The sequence below is a fragment of the Mastomys coucha genome, unplaced genomic scaffold, assembly GCF_008632895.1.
Source record: "Mastomys coucha isolate ucsf_1 unplaced genomic scaffold, UCSF_Mcou_1 pScaffold9, whole genome shotgun sequence".
Lineage (NCBI taxonomy): Eukaryota > Metazoa > Chordata > Mammalia > Rodentia > Muridae > Mastomys > Mastomys coucha.
The window spans coordinates 88,878,121-88,901,871 of record NW_022196915.1 but is presented as its reverse complement, the minus strand read 5'-3'; the positions used below and the strand labels follow the sequence as shown (position 1 = coordinate 88,901,871).

Below are 23,751 nucleotides of genomic sequence, written 5' to 3'. Positions count from 1 at the left end.
CAAAATAACAGTCTAGCCTGTCTGGATCATAATTCATCTACCACATAGTAGGGAGAATGTTATTTTAGAAGGGTATATCCCTCTTAAGTCAATTCTTCTTTCTTGACCTGCCTTTAAAAGTGCATGCTCTATTAACCAATTCTGCTTCTGAAGTAATGGTATTTCTTTGACTTTGCTTCGCTGTTGTGTGTTTCAGCACATGGCTTTGTCAGTTATGTGGTTAATGGCAGAATGGATGGGTGATGGCGGCGTTCACCACACAGGAATGAGAATCCAAGTCTGATTCGCAGCCCTTCATATGAAATCGAGGCATGGTGTTTTATGCCTGTAAGGCCTGTGCTGGGAGAGCAGTAATGGGACCAACCCTGAAGGCAGCTGGATAGCTAAGAAGAACCAGTGAGCTCCCGGTTCAATGAAAGAGGAGGAACGCCACCTGAGCAAGAAATCCAAAGTCAACTATCTCTGACTCCACACACGTGTACACGCATATATAGCTGGACACACATCACATATGCACACACACAAAAAGCTGCCCTGATAGAACCATTATATTTCTTATGGGGAGTTTTTAAAAATTTACATCAGAATTCAGGGCCTGGTATTGGTGATTTGGTAATCTTGTTCAAGAGCAGTATGCCAGTCATATCATGATTAATTGATGATAAAAATAACAAAATCTCCCAAATTGTTAAGGAAAAAAAGACTCTGTCATTTAGACAGTGAGGAAATCCTCAGACAGAATGGAGAAGTCTCAGTGAATCAGAAACCTTTGTCTCTCTGATCGTGTGTGTACATTGTTTCTCTAACAGCCTCTGGCTTAGTTTAATACATCATTGTGCAAGAAAGTGTCCATAAACTGCTGCAGAGAAGTGAGAAATGTGTTCTCTTCAGATTTTTATATTCTTAAATGATATTCAGATGATTTTTAATTACTACCAAGGCATTGAAATGTTAATGTACTTTATAAGGCAGACGAGGGCGATTTAAGCCTTGCTTTCTGCAGTCAGTTTCAACTCTAAGAAAATGATTTCTTTTGATCCACTCTGATAGCATGTAATAAAAGAACAATAAAACATATGGCTCAATTACCACTGCTTCTCATCAAGCGTGAATTAATGAATATCAAATTATTATTAATTGTTTTTTCTGGCTCCCTCCCCACAGGACAATTATACACTGCTGAATTTTGATAAGCACTATGTGTTTAACACTTTGTGGACCAGTGTCTAAGAGGAACAGATGCATTAAATTATTACACAGGAGAATAATTATTTAAATTTATCACTTTGCTAATCATGCAGTCATATTTAATTTCCCTAGTTTGTTTATTCACAACTGCTTACAAGTTCCCAGGAATTCTACATCTCAGCTCAGCCTAGTCACTCTTCCTTCAGGAAATACTTGCTATGGGACTATCACATACTTTATATGTTCAATTTTTTGATGTTAGCAATAATAATAATTTCTTGTATGAGTATTTAATTTCCAACATCTTTTTTTTTATTTTTTATTTTTTTTTTTTTTAGACAGGGTTTCTCTGTATAGCCTTGGCTGTCCTGGAACTCACTCTGTCGACCAGGCTGGCCTCGAACTCAGAAATCCACCTGCCTCTGCCTCCCAAGTGCTGGGATTAAAGGCGTGCACCACCACTGCCTGGTAACAAAAGAATTCTTCCAAAATAAAAGTTATATTTTAAGCAGTTAAAAAATAAATTAAGTCTCATAGCACAGAATATAACTTGTGCTCAGTATAATTGGCAAAAAACAATGTTAATGAATGATATGCAAACAATACAGAAATGGACAGTTTATTTTATTGTTGTGAGCCTTCTGTAAACATACACTGTTTATAACACGAGCATACATAACATGTTTGCAATACATAGCTATTACTTCTCAGATTATTTGATCACCCAGATTTTGAAATACATGCAAAGAAAGTTTAACAAATTACATGTTATCTGATTTTACCTATCACCCATAGAGCTATTGATTTCAGTTTTAAGAATAGTCCTCAAAATCTATGCCTGTGATAAACTGAAGGATGACACTTAGGTGAAATTATTTATATGTCCCAATATAGCTAACAAATATACCAACATGTTTCTAAACAGGAAACTCAAATCTCTTTTAGATTCAGAGGATAAGAAAAGCAAAGGGGGAACATAGAAATCATTTTGTCAAATATCTCTGGTGTCACAGATAATATCGCAGAAAGTCTGGAAACTTTAAGTGATTTTCTATGGTCCAAACAACTTGGAACATTGGTATCTTGAACCAGAAGTTTATAAGAAAATCTCTATGTGCGTTCTCTTTTGTAGAAAAAGGAAGTATACCTTGTTTCCAGCAGTCTATTGTCAGGGTGTCAATAATGCTCTAATGTAAAGTATTACCTTAAATGTAGTTAGGAAGATGAGGAACTTGGTTACAATGGAAACCAGTATGGACAGCCAAACAGGAGCAGGAATGCCTGCTCGGGGATGAGAACGCTCACTGTCGTTGGCTTTGGTGACTAGAACTATGTAGATTTTTTTATCACTAAACCTTGCCAGATACCAGATGATTCTTTTCATGTATGTGACCTTCTGCAAAGTAATTAGATTATTTGTGCAACCACAAAACTGTTGTTTTTGATACAAGAGATATTCAATGCAGATTTCTTCTAGATTACCGATTCTTAAAATGTAGCTTTAAATCCCTCAGTGAAGGTGTTCATCTTCATTTCTATGAGTTGGCATTATTGAATCCATTTTGCTGAAAATTCAGAAAACAAAGTTAGTCACATAAGTTAATATGCAAATAAATCCACAATTAAAATTAGAAAAACCACCATCATTCTCCCGGGGGATAAGACTGGATGAAGCATCCTATCATTCCTTCTAGTCCTGAATTCTTCACACTGCCTTCGATCAAACATGAAGTGCCACACACTGAGTGTGCATAGTTAAGAATCAAGTTAAGGCAGAGCTTCTGAATATGATTTTAAAAAGGATTACTACCGAGTGTACAAAGACACAGGGGAAGACTCGCAGACTTGCGAGTCTTTGAGAAGCAGGCCCCATCCATCAAGTCAGGGACTCTCATGAGTGAAAGTTTGGAAGCACCCTACACACACTCAGAATCAGGTAGAATATCAGACTGGTTAGAACTGCAAAAGCAACGTGAAAAGCGGGTGTGAGAAACAATCTGGGGAAAGCAGAGAGGCAGGAAAAGAACAAACATAGTTAAGCTTATTCTTGTAAAGGTTTCTGAAGACTGATGGAATGTGGGTTTCTGGATATTTTTCCAGATATAGCCTCCCAGTAGCTCATTAAGCTCATGAGACTGTCATTAACGTCTGTGCTTTTGATCCTATGGAGAAATCCCAAATCATTTCATTTACTACACCAACGTCGTCAGGAAGAAAGACCCTCTAAACATGGAGACTCTGGACTGTCCTTTCAATAGCGATTTGTTTTTCTTGTTCTACTTACTGTTGAATCTAAAAATAAATTGAATGTATTCGCTTGTAACAATCAATTAAATTTTATAAGATTTTATTTTCCAGACCTATTCTGCATGTGTTTTAGCTCAGCACTTAAATTTCTCATGCTTAGTTAAAAAATGCATACCCATAACATCTTGCTTGCCCCTCACTGATGCTAATTATGAGTCTAAGTTACAGTAACATGTGGTCTTGTAATGTTTAAAAATGCTAATTTTAACATAAAAATTAACTATTTCAGGTAAAAGTACCATTAAAAGGCATGGATTGTAATTATAACTATATTTAATTGTATTTTCAAGTGAAAATACCAAAGGCCATCCACAGAAATGATTCAACTTGAATAATCACTTAATCAGAAAAATATTTCTGTTTCACAAACTGGAAAATCATATAAAATAAATGGTCCTTTTGTTTACACTGCTTTATGACTGATACGAAAAAAATAGTATAATTTATACTGATGAATTTATATCATTAAACAAAATACTGCCACAGCTTATCTGCTGCTTACTTTTTCATTAGTTATAATTAATAAAGTTTTGAATTCTATTGAAATACTTCATATTTAGCAATACTCCATAGTTGCCAGTGTAAGAATGCTTGCGGTTCAGAGCACAATACTTACCCATCACTTTAGAGTAGCAGGGCTCACAGTGTATTGTCTGTCTGTAAATCCAAATACTGTCCCCTGCCTGTAAATTCTCCAAAGGCTGTTTGCATATTTCACACTAAGGAAAACAACACAAGTTCATTAGAGTCTGAGAGTGTCTCCTCAAGGGAACAGGGGCAGAAAGCCCTCCGGTTCTGAGACCCTCCTTAGAACTCTCCACAGCTTTCCTGCTATGTGCAGGTCTAGTTCCGGTGTCTTGACCAGCGACGTTTTCTACGCAATGGAGCAAACAGAATGTTTCACAAATTGGCTATGCCAAGCACACAATAACTATCCAATGCCTCAAACAACAAAACAGATTTGTATTTATCCTTTGCTTCCACAAGGGAGAGCTGTGTGACTCAGGCACAACTTGCTGAACCTAACAGATCACTGATCCCACAGGGGTGCGGGAGGGCGTTGTGAACTGTACCTCCATTGTTCTTACGCATAGCTGCTGATTGGCCAGATTTAAAAAATGCTGGTTGGTTCATCATTCCAAGATGAATCACTAAAGCAAATTGTCTTTGATTCTTTTATTAAACATTTAAACTAGTTTAAGTGGCTCTCTGTTACACTGGCTGTAGAACAATTTGTCTTTCCCTCTGAGCGTGACTATTTTCGTCTGTCACAATCTCTAATACGTCAAATGGAAACGAAGTACATAAAATACAATAGATGAAAGCTATTCCTATTTTCAAATTTTAGAAAATTTTGTGCACACTAAATTTAAAAATTTAAAGGTATATACTTTTATTTAATGGAGTTTATTTTGCAACTAGGAATACTTTCATCTTATAATCGAACAATTGCTTCATTTTCAGGTTATACTTTTATAATCCTATATTGTGCTGTGGTTTCATTTGCCTATTTATCTATTTATTTATTTACTGGAACCACGTGTGCCATGAGACTCAAGAGACAGTAAACAACATGTGGGAATTCGTTTTTTCCTTCTAGAACGTGGTTTCTAAGGATCACACTTAGGTCCTCGGATTGGCTGCAGGTGATACACACACTGAGCCATCCTGCCAGCCTGGATATGTGATTTTATATTAAAATAATGTGCCATGGTTTTGATTGCTAGGTAATTGGTAGACAAGCCACCAATGGACACAGTCGTACATCTATTTGGCTAAAATACATAATTTGAATCTACCATAGAATCCCACCACGAGAAAGGACTTAGGCAAGAGCTTTTCACATTGGGTGCATAGAAGATAAATCTAAGGAGCTTCTAAAACAACCAGTGTCCAAAAATAATCTCTGAAATCTTAAATTTTCTGTCCGAGTATTCTCAGCCATTCTCCCCCCCCCTTAATCAGTCTTTATGATTATAACTTGCAACCAATTTGAGAACCATATCCTTGTCAAAGATCTATCTTCTAGCTAAGGAAACCAAGGCTGTTGTCATTTGACTGCCCGAATCCACTGGCCACCGTACTGAAGCGCAGAGGCAGAGCTGAGATCTTCAGACACCCAGTGCAGAGCTCACGCAATCGCACTGAGACAAGTGTGGACAGGCACAACACACAACCCCAGGTGAGAAGGAGCTGAGCGAAACGAAACTTGGAAGTGTTTGCTATTGAACATTCCTGCTACTTGTTCAGCCCCAGTGGACCATGGGCTCAACAGCAGACTGCTCACATCCCTGTGAAGTCCTGATCTCACGCCAAGAGAACTGCTGGCTTCATGTTCAACAGTTTATTGTCCCTGTGTGACTTCCTTATACACATGATGCAACGCACTGTTTATTAAAAAGTAACAGAAACTTAAGGATGATAAATGTGTATCTCTTCCACAGACCTAAGTCTCCTAAGAGACGTGTGAGGAACAAATTCTCATCGTAAAGCCAGGAGAGTCAGTATAGACCTTTGAGGGTGAAGCTGCAGAACACCTAGGGACACTTGAGCAGCGTGTTACTAATGCGGATTACAGAGCTTTTAAAGCTTTGGCTTCATTCTAAGCCCTTCAATAGATGCATTTTCCTTGGTGTTGGGCCACCTTCCTTACACTCAGTAACAGGAAGTGAACATGTGCTTACCTTAAAGCAGGTGGAATGGCAACAGATCTGCAATTCATCTAAAATCATCTTGGTTTCCACCCCCAAGGGCTTGCGGCAGTAAGTGCACATGTCTCTTTCGATGACAGACCTGTAGTGACAATATAATTAAGAACCATCGTGTAGGGCCAGGTGTGTTTCCTCTAAAGTCACATTAGAAGGTGTTGATCCTGATGGAGCTTTAGGAATCATCCGGACACCACAAAACATGCTTTTTACTTATTCTCATAATGGGAGCAGTTCTGTAACAATGTCAAGAAGACAACACCCAGGAAAAGCCTCGCGTGATTAATTTACCAGCAATTAAGAACGAGGGCAGAAAAAGATGTGCAGGTTCCCAGTTAAACTAGATCAGACGCATTCCTTGAAGCTGGAAGATCATTTTAACGAGTTTACATATATCTTTCTATACACTGCATAGGGAAATTAGACAGCAGATTAATGCAAATTTTCATTTCTGAAAACATTCAGTAAGCCCCAAATAGAACTCCATTTGGAGATTTATTTATAAACTCACAAATGATGAATCTGTACAGTCAGAGTCCTACCAACAGTGGTCGTGGTACCTTGGTAGGAAGTAGGATACGGGATGCGGATCATTAGGGGGTTGTGGATCATGACAAAATTAATTTATCCTCTAAAGGAAGGAAGAAAGGACCCTGCCACACATTTGATGAGGGAAAAAGTGGCTTTTCTCACTTATTTTAGACACTTAATCTTCAACAACAAATGAACTATAGGTAAAATTGACGGAGTCAAAAAATCTGAAATCAAGCCAGCACCTTAAGTAAAGACCCTTTTCCTTTTGAAAGGTCTTAGAATTGTCTTCAACAGCTCCCAGCAGATTTTTCTGGTTTTATGGCATGATTATATGCAGGGCCAAAGTATCCAGAATAGGATACGTAAAAAGGTAATGAAATGAAAATAGGCAGTACTTATACAGTACATGCAGACATTAACTTTGTTAGGATCCGCATCCCTGTATTCTCTTATGCTACCGAGGGCTGTTTGGATGACTGATTGCACATGTAAAGAATACACGTATGGACCATACTCATATACATACGATGCGTCCATGTGCTTTACTATAAACACTCAGTTCATCCTGAGAGGCCAAGATTTGTATTTGTGTGTCACTTTATAGAAAAGAAAACGGGGACACAAAACAAACAGCATGTGAGCTGCCGCTCGCACAGGGACACTGAGCTGCAGCTCGCACGGGGACAAGGAACAGCAAGTGAGCTGCCACTTGCACGCGTCCAGCATCCAGCGAGTAGATCTGAGCAGCTTGATGCAGAGGTGCTTGCCCAGGCACTGCTCTTCTGTCCGGTGGCAGATCAAGAGTGCAAGCAGACAAAAGGGAGTTGGGGGGAAAAGAAAGTAGGGAGGAAAGGCGTTAAGAGTGGATAAAGCTTGTCTGTTTTCAGTTCTTCTAATTAGATTATCCTAATCACTACATACACACATATAGGTATATAAAGATGTATATATGTAAATTATACAGTGATACATATATACATGTGCAAATTACATAGTGGTTTATATATGTATATTTATAAATATTTGCAACTTTTAATTCATTTTACAACTGCTTACCCATTTATGCCTGGCAAATATTTCCCTATAAATTGTCCATATGTTTGTGTATGAGTACGTGTGTGTATATGCATATTGTATGTGATATGTATATAACAAAACCTCTCACTTAAGACCCGAAGCACAGAGAATAGCATTTCTATATCACTGATAATGGGCCAGAAATACAAAGAAGGAAGAAATGGCCTCTTCCCATGAGATGTTTCTTTGCACTGGCCATGGAATGCCAACAGAGAAATGACAGCTCTAACTGTATTTCTCTTAGCAAGTGGGATGTAAGTTTATATTTTCAAGTATCACTTGCTGTGTGTCTGTTAGGTTCTAAGCACTGCATTAGGAGCTGAAGCTACAGCTAAAACTGAGGTGTGTCCTGACTCCAGACAGTCATGTTTGCAGCCCCTGCTAGCAAAATCCTAACAGTGGAAGAACATGTTCTTGCTTAACAGCTGTTTGTAGAAGTTGGGTTGGAATGCTAGTGATGTTTGCTGACTTCCCTGGAGATCTGCAAGCCCTCCCTCCTGAGGATTATCTAGGGGCCCCATGAAGGTGAAACAATGAGACTCCCTAGAAGAAAAGGCCTGGGCTGGGGCCAGTAATCCATATTAGATGTCTACTCATCCCAATCCTTCTAGGAACTGAGTGAAAGTCCAGAATGTGTTGGGCCAGTAAATCCATGCACCTCCTCTTGGAAAACCACAAGAGGGAAGGGATCGGGGCAGTCTAGTGAAGCAGTGAAGCACAGGTGTTTATAATGTTGCAGGCTGGGGACCCCAGGGAATCACCGGCAGGAAAGGGGTGGCCAGAGAAGCAGTTTGGAAGGCACAGAAAGGTCTTTTATAATAACATACATAAAAACCAGACAGCAGCTAGGAAGTGGGCTTCTGAATGCAGAACTGTACTGTGGTCTCTTTGTGTCTATTCCTAACAGTTTCCTGCCTGTCTACCAAGCAAAACCACCACCAAAAAAAAAGGAAAGTGAGAAATATACAAATCACATTAAAGTGTGTGCACATGTTTGTGTGTATACATGTGTACATATCCAGCATACTCACCTATCTGAAGTTGAATAAACAGTTTGTATATATTTTCCTGAGATATTTTCCTGATATCCATCCTTTGGTGACTTACTGAAAATGGACATAGAGGGACATGTGAGAATCAGAACATTTTTTCTAGTATTGATGTCATTGCCTCCACACAGGTTAGAAAACACACATTTTCTAACACTATTATTATATTATTTGTACTATTGAAAACAGAGATGGTGTCCTTACACCTTTAATTTTCTAATCTGTAGAAGTAATGACACAAAAGCCCCAGCAAGTCAACATGCCACCAAGAGGAACCGAGCAGGCTGAGACAAAGTCTGAGTAAAAACAATAGAGACAGCACCATTTTCACATGGTCTGTACTGTACTCACTTATTCGCTTAAAATAAAGCCTGCAAGTCTAGAGCCACGGGCCTGCAATCCCACCTGCTTTGGAGGATGAGTCAGGAAAATCATAAGTTCAAGGTCTGCCTAGACTAGTGTGCTCAAAGCCAACCTGGACAAACAAGCAAGATCCCGTCTCAAAATGAAAATTAAATAAGATGGCTGGAGAGACAGTTCAGTAGTAAAGAATTTCCTTGGTATGTGTAAAGCCCAAAGTTCAATTCTCAGCACTACAGAAATTAACCAATTAAGGAATTTAAGTGAGTAAGACCTAACCTAAATAAATACCAGCACACCTGCACGCACACAGGTGCATACGCACTTGAGCACCTTGCCAAGGCTGTCAGGTTAGTAAATGACAAACAATAACTCAATCCCAAACCTAACTCCAGAGACTTCACACTTTAACTGTGCTGTCCATGTAGATTTCAAGAACGCTGGAGATATTTGAGGGCCAGCACTGTCACATTAGGTTAACTAACAATTGCAAACCCATCGTTTCGGAATATTCTACCCTACAGATTATTGATCTGACATGATGCAGTATTATCTTTTATAGTTACAGCTCTCAAACATACATTTGCATCAAAAACATGTTGAGTGTGTAAAAACACAGATAGCCAGGATCCAATGGCTGAGTTTCTGATTCTTTGGGTCTAGGGTGGGGCCAAGTAAGTTTCACTTGTGACAGGTCTGAAGTGCGACTGTTGAAGCCAACCCAGAAACTACATGTGACAATTGCTGCCTGTATACACCTATAACATAGATACAGTGGTTTATAAAAGTAAACTGTAGCCAACATGGTTAAATTATTCAAATATGGTTTAGTCAACGATTATAAGTCAACAATTTCATAAGTAAAAAAAAAATCTGGCAATAGTGTTTAGTAGACTATGCTTAATTCTAGAGATTTACTGTTTCTTATAAGTTGATATCATGGTTGGTGGCTTTTGTTTAAATGAGACATTTCTTCAGAAAGGGAAATATATGGATGTGCTGTCCCACAGGGTTACCAACACATGGAAACAGATTACTATGTAACTATAAAGAAAAAGCTTGTTCCTTTTATCCCACTTGCCAACAATTCATTTCTTGTTTTTACTGTCTATGATTCTCATCCTATTCATCTGTGTCAGTTTCTTTCAGAATCAATAACTACTTATTGCCTTTCTCTCACATGTTTTATCTTTTAGTTTAATTAAAATATGGTAGGGATTACTATCATGAAGCCACGATAGAGCGATATTATAATTAGGAAAAAAGTTACTTTAGGAGTTGTGTGTGTTAGTTAGACATGATTTGAGCCAAAGAGGCATTGAGTTGCCTTTGGGACCGCCATGCACCCAGAAGACTTCCCTCAACTGTGGTCCTGGGCTTTGTAATCTGGACTCACGAGTGTCATGTCTGCCTATGTCACGTATGTCTACATTTGTGCACTTTGCTACTGTGTTACCCTGTAATTAGGCCAGTTCTCATTTTTAGACTTCTTGACAACTAAATGTGTTGTGAATCCATGACCTTTGTGGACACTTTTGTCAATATCCGTCATTCTAAGCAGACAGTTTCATGGGATGTTGATACTGTGTAATTTAGGCCATGGTATGTCAACCTGAAAATAGACTTTATGCTTCAGATTGGAAGTAAATAGTGAATTAGCCTCTGAATTAAGGTAACTCAAATTAAAAAAAAAATTATTATACCAAATAGTCATATACTTTATGTGTGGATGTTTGATTAGTAATCCTATCACTTACTCATTAGGTATCTGAATTATTTTTGAGACCCATACAATAACCATGAGCCATTCATCACCTAATTCCTGGGAACAACATAAAATATTATATGTGTAGAACTTATAGTAGTCTATCTTCTCTATGAAGAAAAGCACGCCCTGAAATGGCAGTACCTCTTGTGTGGCACCGACCATCTCACAGCTGTAGAAGGAAGTGAGCTTTCTTAAGCACTTTCCTGTTACCTGTTCTCCACATATGTCCTTGTATAAACTACAGTGTCCTTGGGCCCAGCATTCTTGGTTCCAGAACTGGAGCTGCAATTAAACCATTTAGCTTCATGTTGAAATGTTACTTGTGAGGACAAAAAAAAACAAAACAATTATAATTTAATGCAAAAGATTATATTTGCAAAGGCAACATATATATGTGTGTATATACATATACACATATATATTTATATATATATGTATATTCCTTCTAACCCAACTGTCAAATGAAAATGTTCGAGTGTCATTAACCAACTCCTGCAGAATTTGCCACCTCTCCCATTTAGTTATAAACATCCACTGTCTTGTCCTTCTTTGGGATTATTGTGAAAATTAATGATGCAGTAAATCACCTTAGAGCATGAAGATCGTCCAAATGATCCATGTACACTATACGTCAGTGTCTATTTCTCTAATGCTCCATTCATTTCTAAGTCTTATATTTCCCACATAAACCTTAAGTTAAAAGTGGACTTTGACTATTTAAACCTCAGATTTAATGCTACATTCAGACAGATATAGTTCAAGAATGTGAATACCATCAAGTTGGAGAAATAATTCAATAGGTAAAACACTTATTCTTGCAGGGGGCCCAGGTTCAGTTCCCAGCACCTACATTGGGTGGTTCCCAGTCACTGCTAATTTCAGTTCCAGGGGATCTGATCATTTATAGACTCTGTAGACACCAGAATATATGTGATGCACCTACATAGACTCAGGTACATACATATACACACAAAATAAAATAAATAAATGGCTAAAAGAAGTTGTTGCCATCGGTGCCACAATCATGTTCTGTTTAAAGCAACAACTACATTTAGTTCTTCTACATATGTTCCAGCAATCACTGAGTTGCTGACTCAACACTCTGATGTAAGGGTAGTTACATATAGAAAATCCCAGGCTTAAAAGACGCGATTAGCTTGCTTATAGATAAATAAACACAGGGATCGTGCGGTCATTGATTTTGTAATTGTCTATAGTACCTGACGCTGTTTCTGGCTTCATAAGAATAGACTGAGGTTCTTGTGGCCCCCTTGTGTAGACTGTTAGTCAATCCATTGGCTTGTCCATCTAGCCTGCAAAAGCAAACGTGTTTGGCATTCAAAATCAATGTCACAAGTGATTTTGCTCTATTAAAGGGTCACTTGGTGGACAGTATTTCTTTACGTCTACCTGGTTTCTGCACAGATACATACAGAATGCATAGTCTGCTTTACTGGCTCCTCTGGCTCTACAGAAATCACTGTCTTACTTTCAAGAATAATCCACAGACACAGGCCATATTAGCCAATGCCATGACAGAATGTATTTTCATCAAGGAGAAAATCCATTGAAATTTGGTCCCTCGATCATTTTCACAACAGCGGTGCCATTTAGAAAAAATGTTCCTGGTACCACATATCTAAGAGTTCATCACCTTAATGGATGACGCAGGGGTGGGCTGCTTGGAGACATTTTAGTTCCCAGTTTTCTTTAATGAAAGGTAGACTGCAGAGGTCTGACCTAGATTTCTGCTGGTCTAAAAATGTCGCCATGTTTAACAGAGCATAAGCACATTCAATTTCTCCCATGGAATGGAGGAAAATCTCAATTAAAAAAAAATAATGAAAATTGTAGCATTTTTTTTCCTCTTCTATGTTGGTAAGTTTCAAGAGCAAAGACGTGGGAACCTTCAGCAGAGTTCAGATGTTCATTAAGCCTTATTTTCAGACGCATTGTTTGTGAGTAGGTTTGTGCATTTGTGTGCTTGTACCCACAGAAGCCAGAGACAGCAATCCCTCTGGAGCTAGAATAATAGGCAGCTCTGAGCTATCCAGAGGTACTGAGACTTGAACTCTGGTACTTTGCAAGAACAGTACATGCTATGAACTACTGAGCTATCTCTCTCATCTTGGTCCATATAACTTTTAAAGAGGAAAATTATTAGTAGATCATCTCTGATACACACACACACTCAATAAAACTAATAAAATAAAAATATTAGAAGAATGTACCTGAAACTATCTTAGATTTTAAACTATTAAAAAATTTAGCCTTGGCCTGTCAATGGTGGCATACGCCTTTAATCCCAGCACTTAGGAGGCAGAGGCAAGTGGATTTCTGAGTTTGAAGCCAGCCTGGACTACAGAGTGAGTTCCAGGACAGCCAGGGCTACACAGGGAAACCCTGTCTCAAAAACAAAATAAAAGCAAAACAAAACAAAATTTAGCCTTGGATAAATATACACTAAAATTTATAAGTATGAAGCTATGAATTGAGAATAGCATGACTTTTCTCTCCATTTTGTTCAAAACTTTACAAAGGTGTGTGATTTTTTTTATTTTAAATGCATCAGGCTGTAATATCATACATTTAAAGCTATTACATTCATGTGATTCTAAATGTGTGTACACATTTCTATGTCAATAAAAGTTTGTGGGGAATTGTGCTTGTAAAGAACATATTGTGTATTCATCTAGGATAAATTACTTTGCATTTATCTTTAACTGTCTTGCTTTAAGAGAAATGTTTGTTGAGTAAATTTTCAAGGTATAGTACATAGTGAAAGGGTGGGATCAATACGATCATAAGTTTTCTTGAGAGATTATTAGGCTAGGTCATCCCAAGTATAATAAACTTAGCTCGGAACTGTAAAAGAATATTCAAATTTAGGACTTTCTTAGAACTCAGAAACCCTGGTTTCAAACTCTGGCACCAATAAGTAAATATTAATTCTATCCAAATGACATGATACACACTGTAAAGTTTAACTTAAGAAATGCATAGCTTCAAAGAGGAAGGCTATGAGTCGCATTCAAGTGCATTTGCATTGTCTTTAGACATGGAAACTTAAAACATCACCAGTTTGTAAAATGTACACACAGGAGTAGTCAATAATCTGTAAACATTACTGTTCTCAAATGAATCTCGTTCCCTAAAATTCATACATCGAGGCTCCAATCTCCAAGCAATCCTTCCTGCAAAGCCGTGTTTTATGGACAGAAAATGGAACAGCTCTTAAATCAACTTAAATGGAAAGCTCCTGAACTGCATTTAGCCACTCAGATTGTTTTCATAACATTGACCACTTCCAAATAATGTTTGAATGAGGTTGGTCAAGTCCTATGCAACTCCCAAATGTGGATGTGTTTGTAGGAGCTGCAGATCCCACTAAACATTTCCCTCTCTCATTCAGCCAGAGACTCCAGTGGGGTCACAACAAGATACAAATGATCTGGAGAACCAGAGAAACATAAGCTCTGTCAGGGTCAAGGGCATTTTTCAGACAGTCTAGGGATAGTGAGCCAGCTCCTCTTTCCCTAGTCATTCTATTCTCTGCAAAAAATACCAACAATATTATTTCTTACACAATCACAGAAGCTTTAAAAAAAAAAAGGCAGAGGCACCATGGGAAGGTTAAAAAAAGGGAAATGAGTATTTTTTGAGTCCTTCATACATAACTAGGAGCATTGATACATACACATGAAGAAGTTATCCACTCCTCCCTAATTTAACCATTGTGTAATAATGAGGTAAAGTTTATAACCTGACACTCTTCTTAATGCCTTCTATTCTGTTGTACAAAGGAACCTCAATGAGATTGCTTCGTGACAATGAGAACTTGGTGTGTGCTTTGGAACAGGTTTCCTCCAAGGAAGCCAGTCCTGAGTACTTCCTTCTCTAACCTACCAAGCAACAGTGAGAAAAATGAACCCTCGCAACCCAAGTCAAGGGCTTGGAAGTTTCATGACAACTTTTAAACCAAGTAACAGGACTGAGTGACAGGAATGAGAAATTCCAACACAATTAGAACACTGTTAATTTTTCTGTGTTAATTATTAAGCATTTGATGTTGTAACTTTGCTAATTTGGACAGTGTATATATTTAAATGTCCTAAAGCAATTCAAAACCCCCTAGAAAATCTTTTAAGCAATTACTCAGGTATATTTGGAACTCCTAAGAAATAAAGCAAATTACAAATAATCTTACCTCCCATTCTTCTCTTCAGACACATGAGAATTGACTTCAGTCAAGTTTTCTAGGTCCTGGTCTCTAATGAAAACAAAAACAAAAACACAGTATATGTGTATAGGTAATTTTACAATACGTTTGTAGAAAATAAGAAAATATTACAATGAGTAAAAAACCAGTACATCATCTTCTACATAGTCATTTTTAGTTTATAAGTGTTTAGGAGACTGGAAGTTGGACATTGAACTACTTAATCCATAACCTTGTGGATAAATATGAAGGTATGGCTTAGAAGGCTAGACAGCACCTTGCTTAGCAATGCTGGGTTTGATTCTCTTATCATTTAAATGAGTGCAGATTTTATAAGTGAGAGAGAAATCACTCTTTAGAAAGCTTGGGAAATCCGATCTTAAAAGTGTTCAGCTGTACAGCTGCTACACATGTGCCAGGGCCTCGGTCCAAGCCCTGTAGGCTCTTCGGTTGGTGGTTCAGTCTCCATGTCGGTCCACCAGTGACTGTAGCGGGGGCTATCCCTAAAGCTGTTACCTGACTGTGGGTGTCCGTTCCCCTAACTGGACTGCCTAGTCTGGCCTCAGTGGAAGAGAATACGCCTAGCCCTGCAGAGACTTGATGTGTCAAGGCTGGGGGATACAGGGGGGTCCCCACCCTCTCAGAGGAGAAGGGAAGAGGGGATGGGTGGACAGACTTATGGGGTGGGAAGCAGTCGGGGGGGGGGGGGGGGGGGGTCAGTGATCCGGATGTAAAGTGGATATTTTTGTTTTAAAACAGCATTCAGCTCACACTGAATGAGCAATAGGTGTGCACTGAAGCACTAAACACCCTTTCATGTGTCCTATCGCATTCTGATCTCAGGAGATCTCGCAGGGCCAGCATCTGAAGCTTGGAAAGAATGAAGGAATCCCCCAACGCCAGCGAACTAACTTACAAAAGAACCAAGAGCGGAAACTGAACATCCTGCCTGCCTACATGAAACACGTGCTTGGATGTTTTAGCCAGAGAATTCACTTCCACTCTTGCATTGCAGAAATATAAACGCTCAGCCCAACAACGGAGTAAGAAGTTCACAAAGTGGAGGGTAAAAGCGACGATAAGATGCTTAAATAGTAGCTTGTCTCACGATATTACACCTTCTATGGTTCATAGGGCCCTCTGGAATGTTGTGATGAATTAGTCATTTGCATATTAACGTGATATTAATGATCTTGCTTGCTGTTTTCATGAATTTGAAAAAGTCTTTGTCACAACGCGAACCAAGGAGCTTTGCTTCAGAATCAGAGCAAGTGAAGCCCATTTCCTGTCTTACTTCCTTCGGAACGTAATTCCTTAGATTTCATTTTGTAAATGAAGCTCCCAGAATCCTACACAAGGTTTTGGTGAGGAAAACACAAGTCTTGCACCATGATTAAGCCGTGAACAAAGCCAGTATAAATGAGTAACAGTTAATACAATGTGGTGATGTAAGAGCGAGGTATTGATTCCAGTCTTGAGGGATTTCTTCATCTTTGTTTCAGGCCTAAAATTTTCATGTCTTTGGAATAACTCCAGTTCCTAAAAGTCTTTTCAAAGAATGAACATACAGATTCCCACTCACAAAACTAATGTTATTAGGATGCAAAATTCAATAAAGTATCCTTCTGTTTATGTGGAGAGGGATTTGATACTTCCCATATAATATTCAAGCCATTCATAATTGATAAACTATGTAAATTAGACAGCATACTAGAGCCACTTAAACTTCACACTTAAATCACTACTGGTGTCCTCTTAAAAATCTAGAAATTTGTTTAAATATTTTTAATGTGAGTTGACATATTCTGATGAAACTATATAAAATATACAGTACATCAGGAATATTAATTGATGTTTTAATCTAAATGGTGACATAATATTCATAACTGAATTTCCCCACATTATCAGATAAAGCTGTGTGAGGCACATTATAAATGTGCACATTTATAATGCACATAGAAGTCTTTGAATTTGCCTAAATCCCGCTGGTTTCCACTACTATTACAAAAGCTATCTTTGTAGTATCAGAGGCAACCATTTTATCTGAGCAGCCTTCACTAGTGAGTGCCTGGTTTAAAGCTTGAAATACAGAATATCGTGGTATTAATTAAAACTGGCAGCCGTAAATGGTGCAGGCTCATAGGATATGGGAACGTTGGGAAATCAGAACTCTGTACCAGGCAGTTAAGTGTTCTCCACTGGGATAACAGTGAAGTAACCAAGTGTTACACTGAAGGAAGCTGTGGCCTTTAATTTTAGTGTGAGAGGAGGGACCAATATGGACTTGAGCAAGTATGTGTTGCATGAATAAGGGAAGATAAAGTCAAGGAGAAAAGTCTGGAAGAGATTTTTCTTTCTTAGCTTAAGAGGGAACCAACCCTGCCCAGACGACTTCTCACCTTCAGAACTATGAGAGAATATGCTTTATGTGTTTAAACAATAGAGTATGTGGGTTTTGTTGGGTATCCCTAAAAAGTCTGGACTGAGTTTCTCAGCCTAGGGGTAGACATCTTGATTTCCTCAATACTATTCCGGTTGTGACCATGTCTGTGCCTGCACGCTTCACTCTTGCTCTTTGGGCTATAGATTTGGAGAGAAGGAAAAGTGATTGCACCACCAGAAGAAGCAGAGGAAGCCACATTCTGCATATTCAGCAAGTACAGTATGTAACTCAAAAGCCGAGTTTATGCATGCCTTCAAAGAAGATACTCTCAAGAAATTATTAGAGGTCATATAGTTTTCTTATTTTATTAGATATCAGCACATACCAAGTTTGGTTGGGTAAGCTACAGGGTTTTTTTTTAATTTGAATAATTTATACTAATATGTGAAGGGAGCTATATGATGAACCATACATGATGTGCATTTTCTCGGGGGTGTGCACACTAATGGGTAGCTCAACCAGCAGATCCAGTAAATGTTTAGACTGCCCAAGCTACATGATACAAAAATAAATGCTCTTTAATTAAGATCACATGTGTTGCCTGGTGCCTTTTACACTGTGGCAGAAGATGAAAAACTGTGAATCAAAGCGTGAGCAGTAGACTTTTTTATAGAAGTGCAAACCAAATGTTACAAGGTTGAGCAAATGCTAGACTAGAAGTCTTTCCGTGTCTTTTATTTTCGTTTTGGTGCTAGGAATCAAGCCAGGACCTTGCACATTCTAGACCTGACTTCTGCTCGGCTACATCATAGGTCTAAGAATGCCTTTAAAGGGTAGTTTTCTACCCATTTAAAAATGACAGAATGTGCATTATCGAAGGTATAAAGCCACACACATATTTTTCAGCATAAGAATTTCCATGTTGTAACAGTGCAATGTGTTCTCCATTGTGTGGAGGAGTATGGGCCTCCCTGCAGGGCCAATCAAGGGAACTGTGGGGATGCTTACCAGTCAGCCTTTCCGACGATACATTCCAATGCAAGAAAGTTACTAGCTCAGTTCTGAGGACTCTTCCTCTCTAGTGTGCATGTGGGAGGCTTTTATTAATAGGGTACAATATGGTTCTCTCTACACTGCTAACTTAATCTGCTTTTGTAAACTATCCAACACATTTGCAAAATTAAACAGTTTCCACACAAAAAAAATTAACTGTTTTTTTTTCTTTTCTGTCAGAAATTGATCTTAGGCATCAGATTTTCAGCTCAAAATGAATCCTCTTGAAAAGAATAGTTCATCTAGTGAAATAACTCACCCAATTCCTTAACTTACTGACACAGACATGTGAGGTGACGTGTACATACTTCTTCAGTGAGTATTTTATATCCTTAAAAAGTTTATCTTCAAAAAAAGTAGACTTGTGTATGATTCAAATATTTTAACTATAACACATAACTAAAAACTTTAGTGTTCCCAAGTCATTGTGATTCCTTGAGGTTGTTGTTAGCAGGAAACAGTTATTGGCACAATTAAACAACAGAACAAGTAAATATCATAACAAAGAAGATTTCTTCTATTTAGTTTCAGTGATAGGAGCTGAGAATGTTAGAGAAGCAATACATAGATTTTACCTAGGTGAACTATCTAAGGCATTGGCTATTCTGAGATTCAGCCTTTCATTCACATAGAAACACTTAAGATGTATCAACCATAGTGTCATTATGTTACTATGCTATATAAAGAAAGAAACAAGTAATTCCTTCCACACCCCTAAAGACCTTGTAGATAGAAAGAGAGTTTGAGTGAGAAATACCAGTGATTGGTACCCAAGGATACATAGTATCTTCTCTGGTGCGGCAACAAGATGGAATAAAATGCAGGCCAGAGAGGAAGGGTGGACAAGGGTTTCACTTGTGAGAAAAGAGCAACAAGACTGGGGAGAGAAGTCATGCAGAAACCTGAGCATGGTGGCCTTTGGAGACAAGATTAAGGAGCATGGCTATGGCTCAATGGTAAAAGGAGGACACTGGAAGATTATACTTAGAACAATGACATAACCAGATTCCTTTTTTAGGAAGATCACTGATCATCTCAGTGGATGGACAGGATTGTAGAAGTCATGACTGGTGGCAGTAGTGGTTAGAAGGCTGGGAAGTACCCGTCATTACAGCAGTACTGTGGGAAATGAAGGACCACTTCCAGAGGTTATAAGATTCATCCACAGTGATGACTGCTAGATTGATTGGTTACAGGAAGTGAAGCAGTGGAGTGGCATACACCATGTTTGTCTTGAGCAGAAATATGAGAGACATGCAGCAGAGAGATGGGGAGAAACTATCCTCATATTACAGCACTAAAATCTTGGAAGTTATATGCCAACAAACAGGGGAGATATTGCCAAATGGAACTCTGATTACAAATAAAAATTATTTCTTGCTTTATGTGAATGATGCCCCTTTTTACTAGGAAGTCTTTAATGTCACCAGCAATGTGAGGTATTCTTCAATACCTATTTGAAAGCAGAAGTTTAGAACATTAATAATTAATCTAATGTCAGCTTATCAGCTACAGAAAATGACATCTCTCTTTAGTATTGGTTTACATTACTACTAAAAGCCATGCTATTTCTCACTGAGTAAATGGAAATTCTATGCGTAGCTGCATTTGTTCTGGTTGCTGTGTTCTTGGGATCTTGGGGATGCCTATATATATTTCTGATAGATGAGTCTCTAACTATGAATTAAATATGCAGCTGCTGGAAATGTTGGCAACGTCACACACAGGAACTGATTCTCTGCTGCTCTGCTTCTAACAGATCAGTGTCTGTGTCTACACACTGATGGAAAGGGCTGGCAGAGGCTCACCCCACTAGGGTGTGTTTTAAAATTTCCTTTCTCTACCTCTGATGAAATCAAGAGGGCGGCATGGTACATGGCCAATATGGGTGACTGAAGCAATCTATACACTCACTCCATTAAAACAGCTGTCTTTTCTGTTTGTCTGCTGTGTGATAATTCTTGGCTGTTTATCTTCAAATCTAGTAAACTACTAAAGAAGAGTCAGGCAGGTTATCTTAGCCAACCAGGCTGACATCATAGATTCTATGATACCTTGAATTTTTTTTAAAAAAAATTCCTTTTAATAGTAATTGTATTTGCTTAATAAAAATATCCTCTTTCTGTGGATTTCTGGAAAAGGAGTTGCTAAAATAAAAAATAGCTCTTGTAAAATTTCCCTCTTGCAGTAAAACTAGAGGCAAGACTCTTTTGTAAGAGTTACCATTGCTGATACAACACATTTAATGGAGATAGGGGGAAGCAGAGGTTGGAAGGCACTCTATCAGTTATTGCATAACATGGCTATTAGACCCAATACTAAGGTGACTGGTGATCTCCCAGGAAAAAAAAACCCATCCAAATAATTGGACTTAAGGCCCACTCAATAGGAGGGAAATTATTTTTGGAACTCGAAACCTAGACATCTTCCTGGGAGCTCATGTGATCATGGACTTTAGAAAATAATCTACTACCTCACTTTGCTAGACTGGCATAATTCCTTCCTACATTCTAAATCTTATCCTTATACCCACATTGTGTGTATATATATATATTCTTATAGGGTATAACCATAAATGTAGACCCTGCTTATCTAAGGAGCTTCTCCTTATAACAAGTGGCAACCATCACAGGAAACCACAACTAGACATAATGCAGACATCAACAAATTATGGTGCTCCCAGTCCTGGTGGCTAGATCTCTATCACAACACCTCCCTGACTTAAGAAAGGACACGGAAGAGGTTATAGATGGATTGTAAGAGCCAGGAAGTCTCTCTTAGAAATGGCTACACAAACAAGAATAGAGCATTGACAATGCCAACAGATGCACTTGCTCTAGAAGTAGAAAGTTCATGGGTTGGTACCATTAGATCAAAACTATAGAAAACCAATAGCTGATGGGAAAGGGAGAATTAGTTTCTCCTAGGGATGATCTACCTTGTTGATTATCCAAGTGGTCAGACTGGAACGATATACATTCAAACAATGAAAGGAGACTCTTGTAGATTGTACTTATACATGTGTACATACACATGTGTATGTGTACATAACAATGATAAAGACTAAGAAACTGCCCATTTCAGACTTGCTGAGCACAAAAGGGTTGTGTAGGAGGGTATAGAAAGAAGAAAGGAAAGAGGGAAAATAATATAATTTTACTTTAATAAAAAATAGCACATTAGGGGATAGCTTCAAAACTCAAGGTGTAAGCTCAAGGTTATAATGTGCGATAATACTTTGTGAGACAGACAAGTTGAGCATCTGGGACTTTTAAAGAACCTCATGTCTCTTTCCATGTTGCTTTAACTTCCTCAAAATATGTTTTTCTTGTTAATTTTATTCATTATTTCATTTCATTTTCCTCTAGGGAACAAACCTTAGATTTTATTATTTGTCTCAGTACAAATAAGCCCAGAACTCACTTTGAAACCAAGCCATTGGTTCAGAAAGAGTCCAATATGTCTCCTTGTTGACAAGAGACACACAGGTTATAAATGGATCCTTTGAAAACTAAGGAAAACTAGAAGCCTTCTTCAAAACACAAAGAAAGAAAATTCCTACCCTGGAGTCTTGGGGATATATCAAAATCAGTCAGGTAGGGTCACCTACCCATTTGTGTTTCGGGGAGCAGAGGGCCTCACTTTGATAAGATTGTCCAACTCTTGGCTGTTCAAAATAGTAAAAGGGGGTGGGTTAGTAATGGTAATTTGCGCGTGCTAGATCAATACAGCAATTGTAAATATTTATTTCCTACAAGGAAAACAGCTGAAGCATGGATTAGCTGCATTCGTTTTATTACCTTTGCTCGCACCTGGTCACTGTAGGATTCCCTCTGAAGGTGCTGTCTAGATCATGGTTTCTGTTGGTGGAATAATAGAAAGAAAAAATGGTTAATAATAAAGCTATTGTAGAAAGAACAGGGTTTTAACTTTACTTGAGATAATTAAACAGAATATTCTTCCCAACCAAAACTCATTAAAAATATTTTATTACCTTTGGTTGTTTGTAAGAACATCAGGATTTACTTTGATGAACTTATCGAGATCTTGGTGTCTTGGAGGGAAAAGACAGAAGCATTAAGGGTTAGGGTTTAGGGGCATCATAAATGCCCTTAGAGGAGGAAACGATTATAGTTTGTGATAAACTGCTATAATCAAAAACAGCAATGGTGTTCCCCACATAACCCCGGGCAGGAAGAATTATGTTCAGAACTTGCTCTGAGCCTGCACACTTCATTTCCAGAGCAATCTACCAGGGCGTGCATCTTCAGCACTCCACAGAGAGTTATCTAAGAATTGACATTTTTCACATTTCAGTGTCTCAACATTATGAAGACCCAAACTGATTTTCTAGCCTTTGCCATTTTAAAGAGCATATCAATATTAAAAATAGGAGCTCCAAAGCAGAGATGTCCTAACACAAGCCCAGCAAACAGATGTCCAGGAAGCCATCAAAATCATGAGTTTGTAATGACTGAAGACCTGAGGGAACTCAGTTGTCTGCTGTTAGATGCACACTTTATAAAGCACCACCCGCCTGAGATGCATGGGGTGACCATCGTCTCAACTGCAGAACAGCCTTGGCCCCCACTGGACCTATGTCCTCAAGCTCCTTGCCTAGGGAGCGAGCACTTAAAGTATCCCTCTAAGCCTTTTAAGCTATGATTATTAGTATCATATAAATCAATGAATGTCCTTGTGACTTCTCCATACCTGCTTTTATTTTGTTGTGATTGCATCACCCTTTCTTCTACCTACTCTTAATCTTTAATCTGCCTCTCTCTCTCTCTCTCTCTCTCTCTCTCTCTCTCTCTCTCTCTCTCTCTCTCTCTCCCCTTCCCACAGCCCCCTTCCCTTCCCTAATAGCCCCCTTCTCCTGATAGCACTTTTTTCTTTTGTTTGGCAGGTTTTTGTTTCCACACGTGAGAAAAAATGCATGACTTGATCTTCATTTGTGATGTTTTAGTTAACATGATACTTTTTAGTTCCAGCCATTTTCCTGGAAGCAATATAGTTTGATCTTCTTCGTGGCTGAATAAACACACACACACACACACACACACACACACACACACACACACAGTCTATTTTTCTTTATCCATTCC

At 38.4% G+C, this 23,751-nt stretch overlaps 1 protein-coding gene across 10 annotated transcripts in view; it reads right to left on the bottom strand.

Moving 5' to 3' along the window:
• Positions 1-1,793: 1,793 nt before the first annotated feature.
• The window catches only part of Scel (sciellin), a 102,671-nt gene continuing 80,713 nt past the window's right edge, over positions 1,794-23,751 (bottom strand). For 9 of the 10 annotated variants that reach the window (XM_031361340.1, XM_031361339.1, XM_031361342.1 and 6 more), the window contains 10 exons: positions 22,641-22,700; positions 22,447-22,506; positions 22,257-22,313; positions 15,199-15,261; positions 12,212-12,304; positions 11,202-11,273; positions 8,846-8,920; positions 6,180-6,288; positions 4,112-4,214; positions 1,794-2,753 (listed from right to left, as the gene is read on the bottom strand). In XM_031361340.1, the coding sequence (XP_031217200.1) occupies positions 2,737-2,753; positions 4,112-4,214; positions 6,180-6,288; positions 8,846-8,920; positions 11,202-11,273; positions 12,212-12,304; positions 15,199-15,261; positions 22,257-22,313; positions 22,447-22,506; positions 22,641-22,700 (709 nt within the window). In that variant the 3' untranslated portion in view covers positions 1,794-2,736. The remainder of the gene's footprint in view (positions 2,754-4,111; positions 4,215-6,179; positions 6,289-8,845; positions 8,921-11,201; positions 11,274-12,211; positions 12,305-15,198; positions 15,262-22,256; positions 22,314-22,446; positions 22,507-22,640; positions 22,701-23,751) is intronic. The other variant, XM_031361338.1, reaches the window with a different exon arrangement.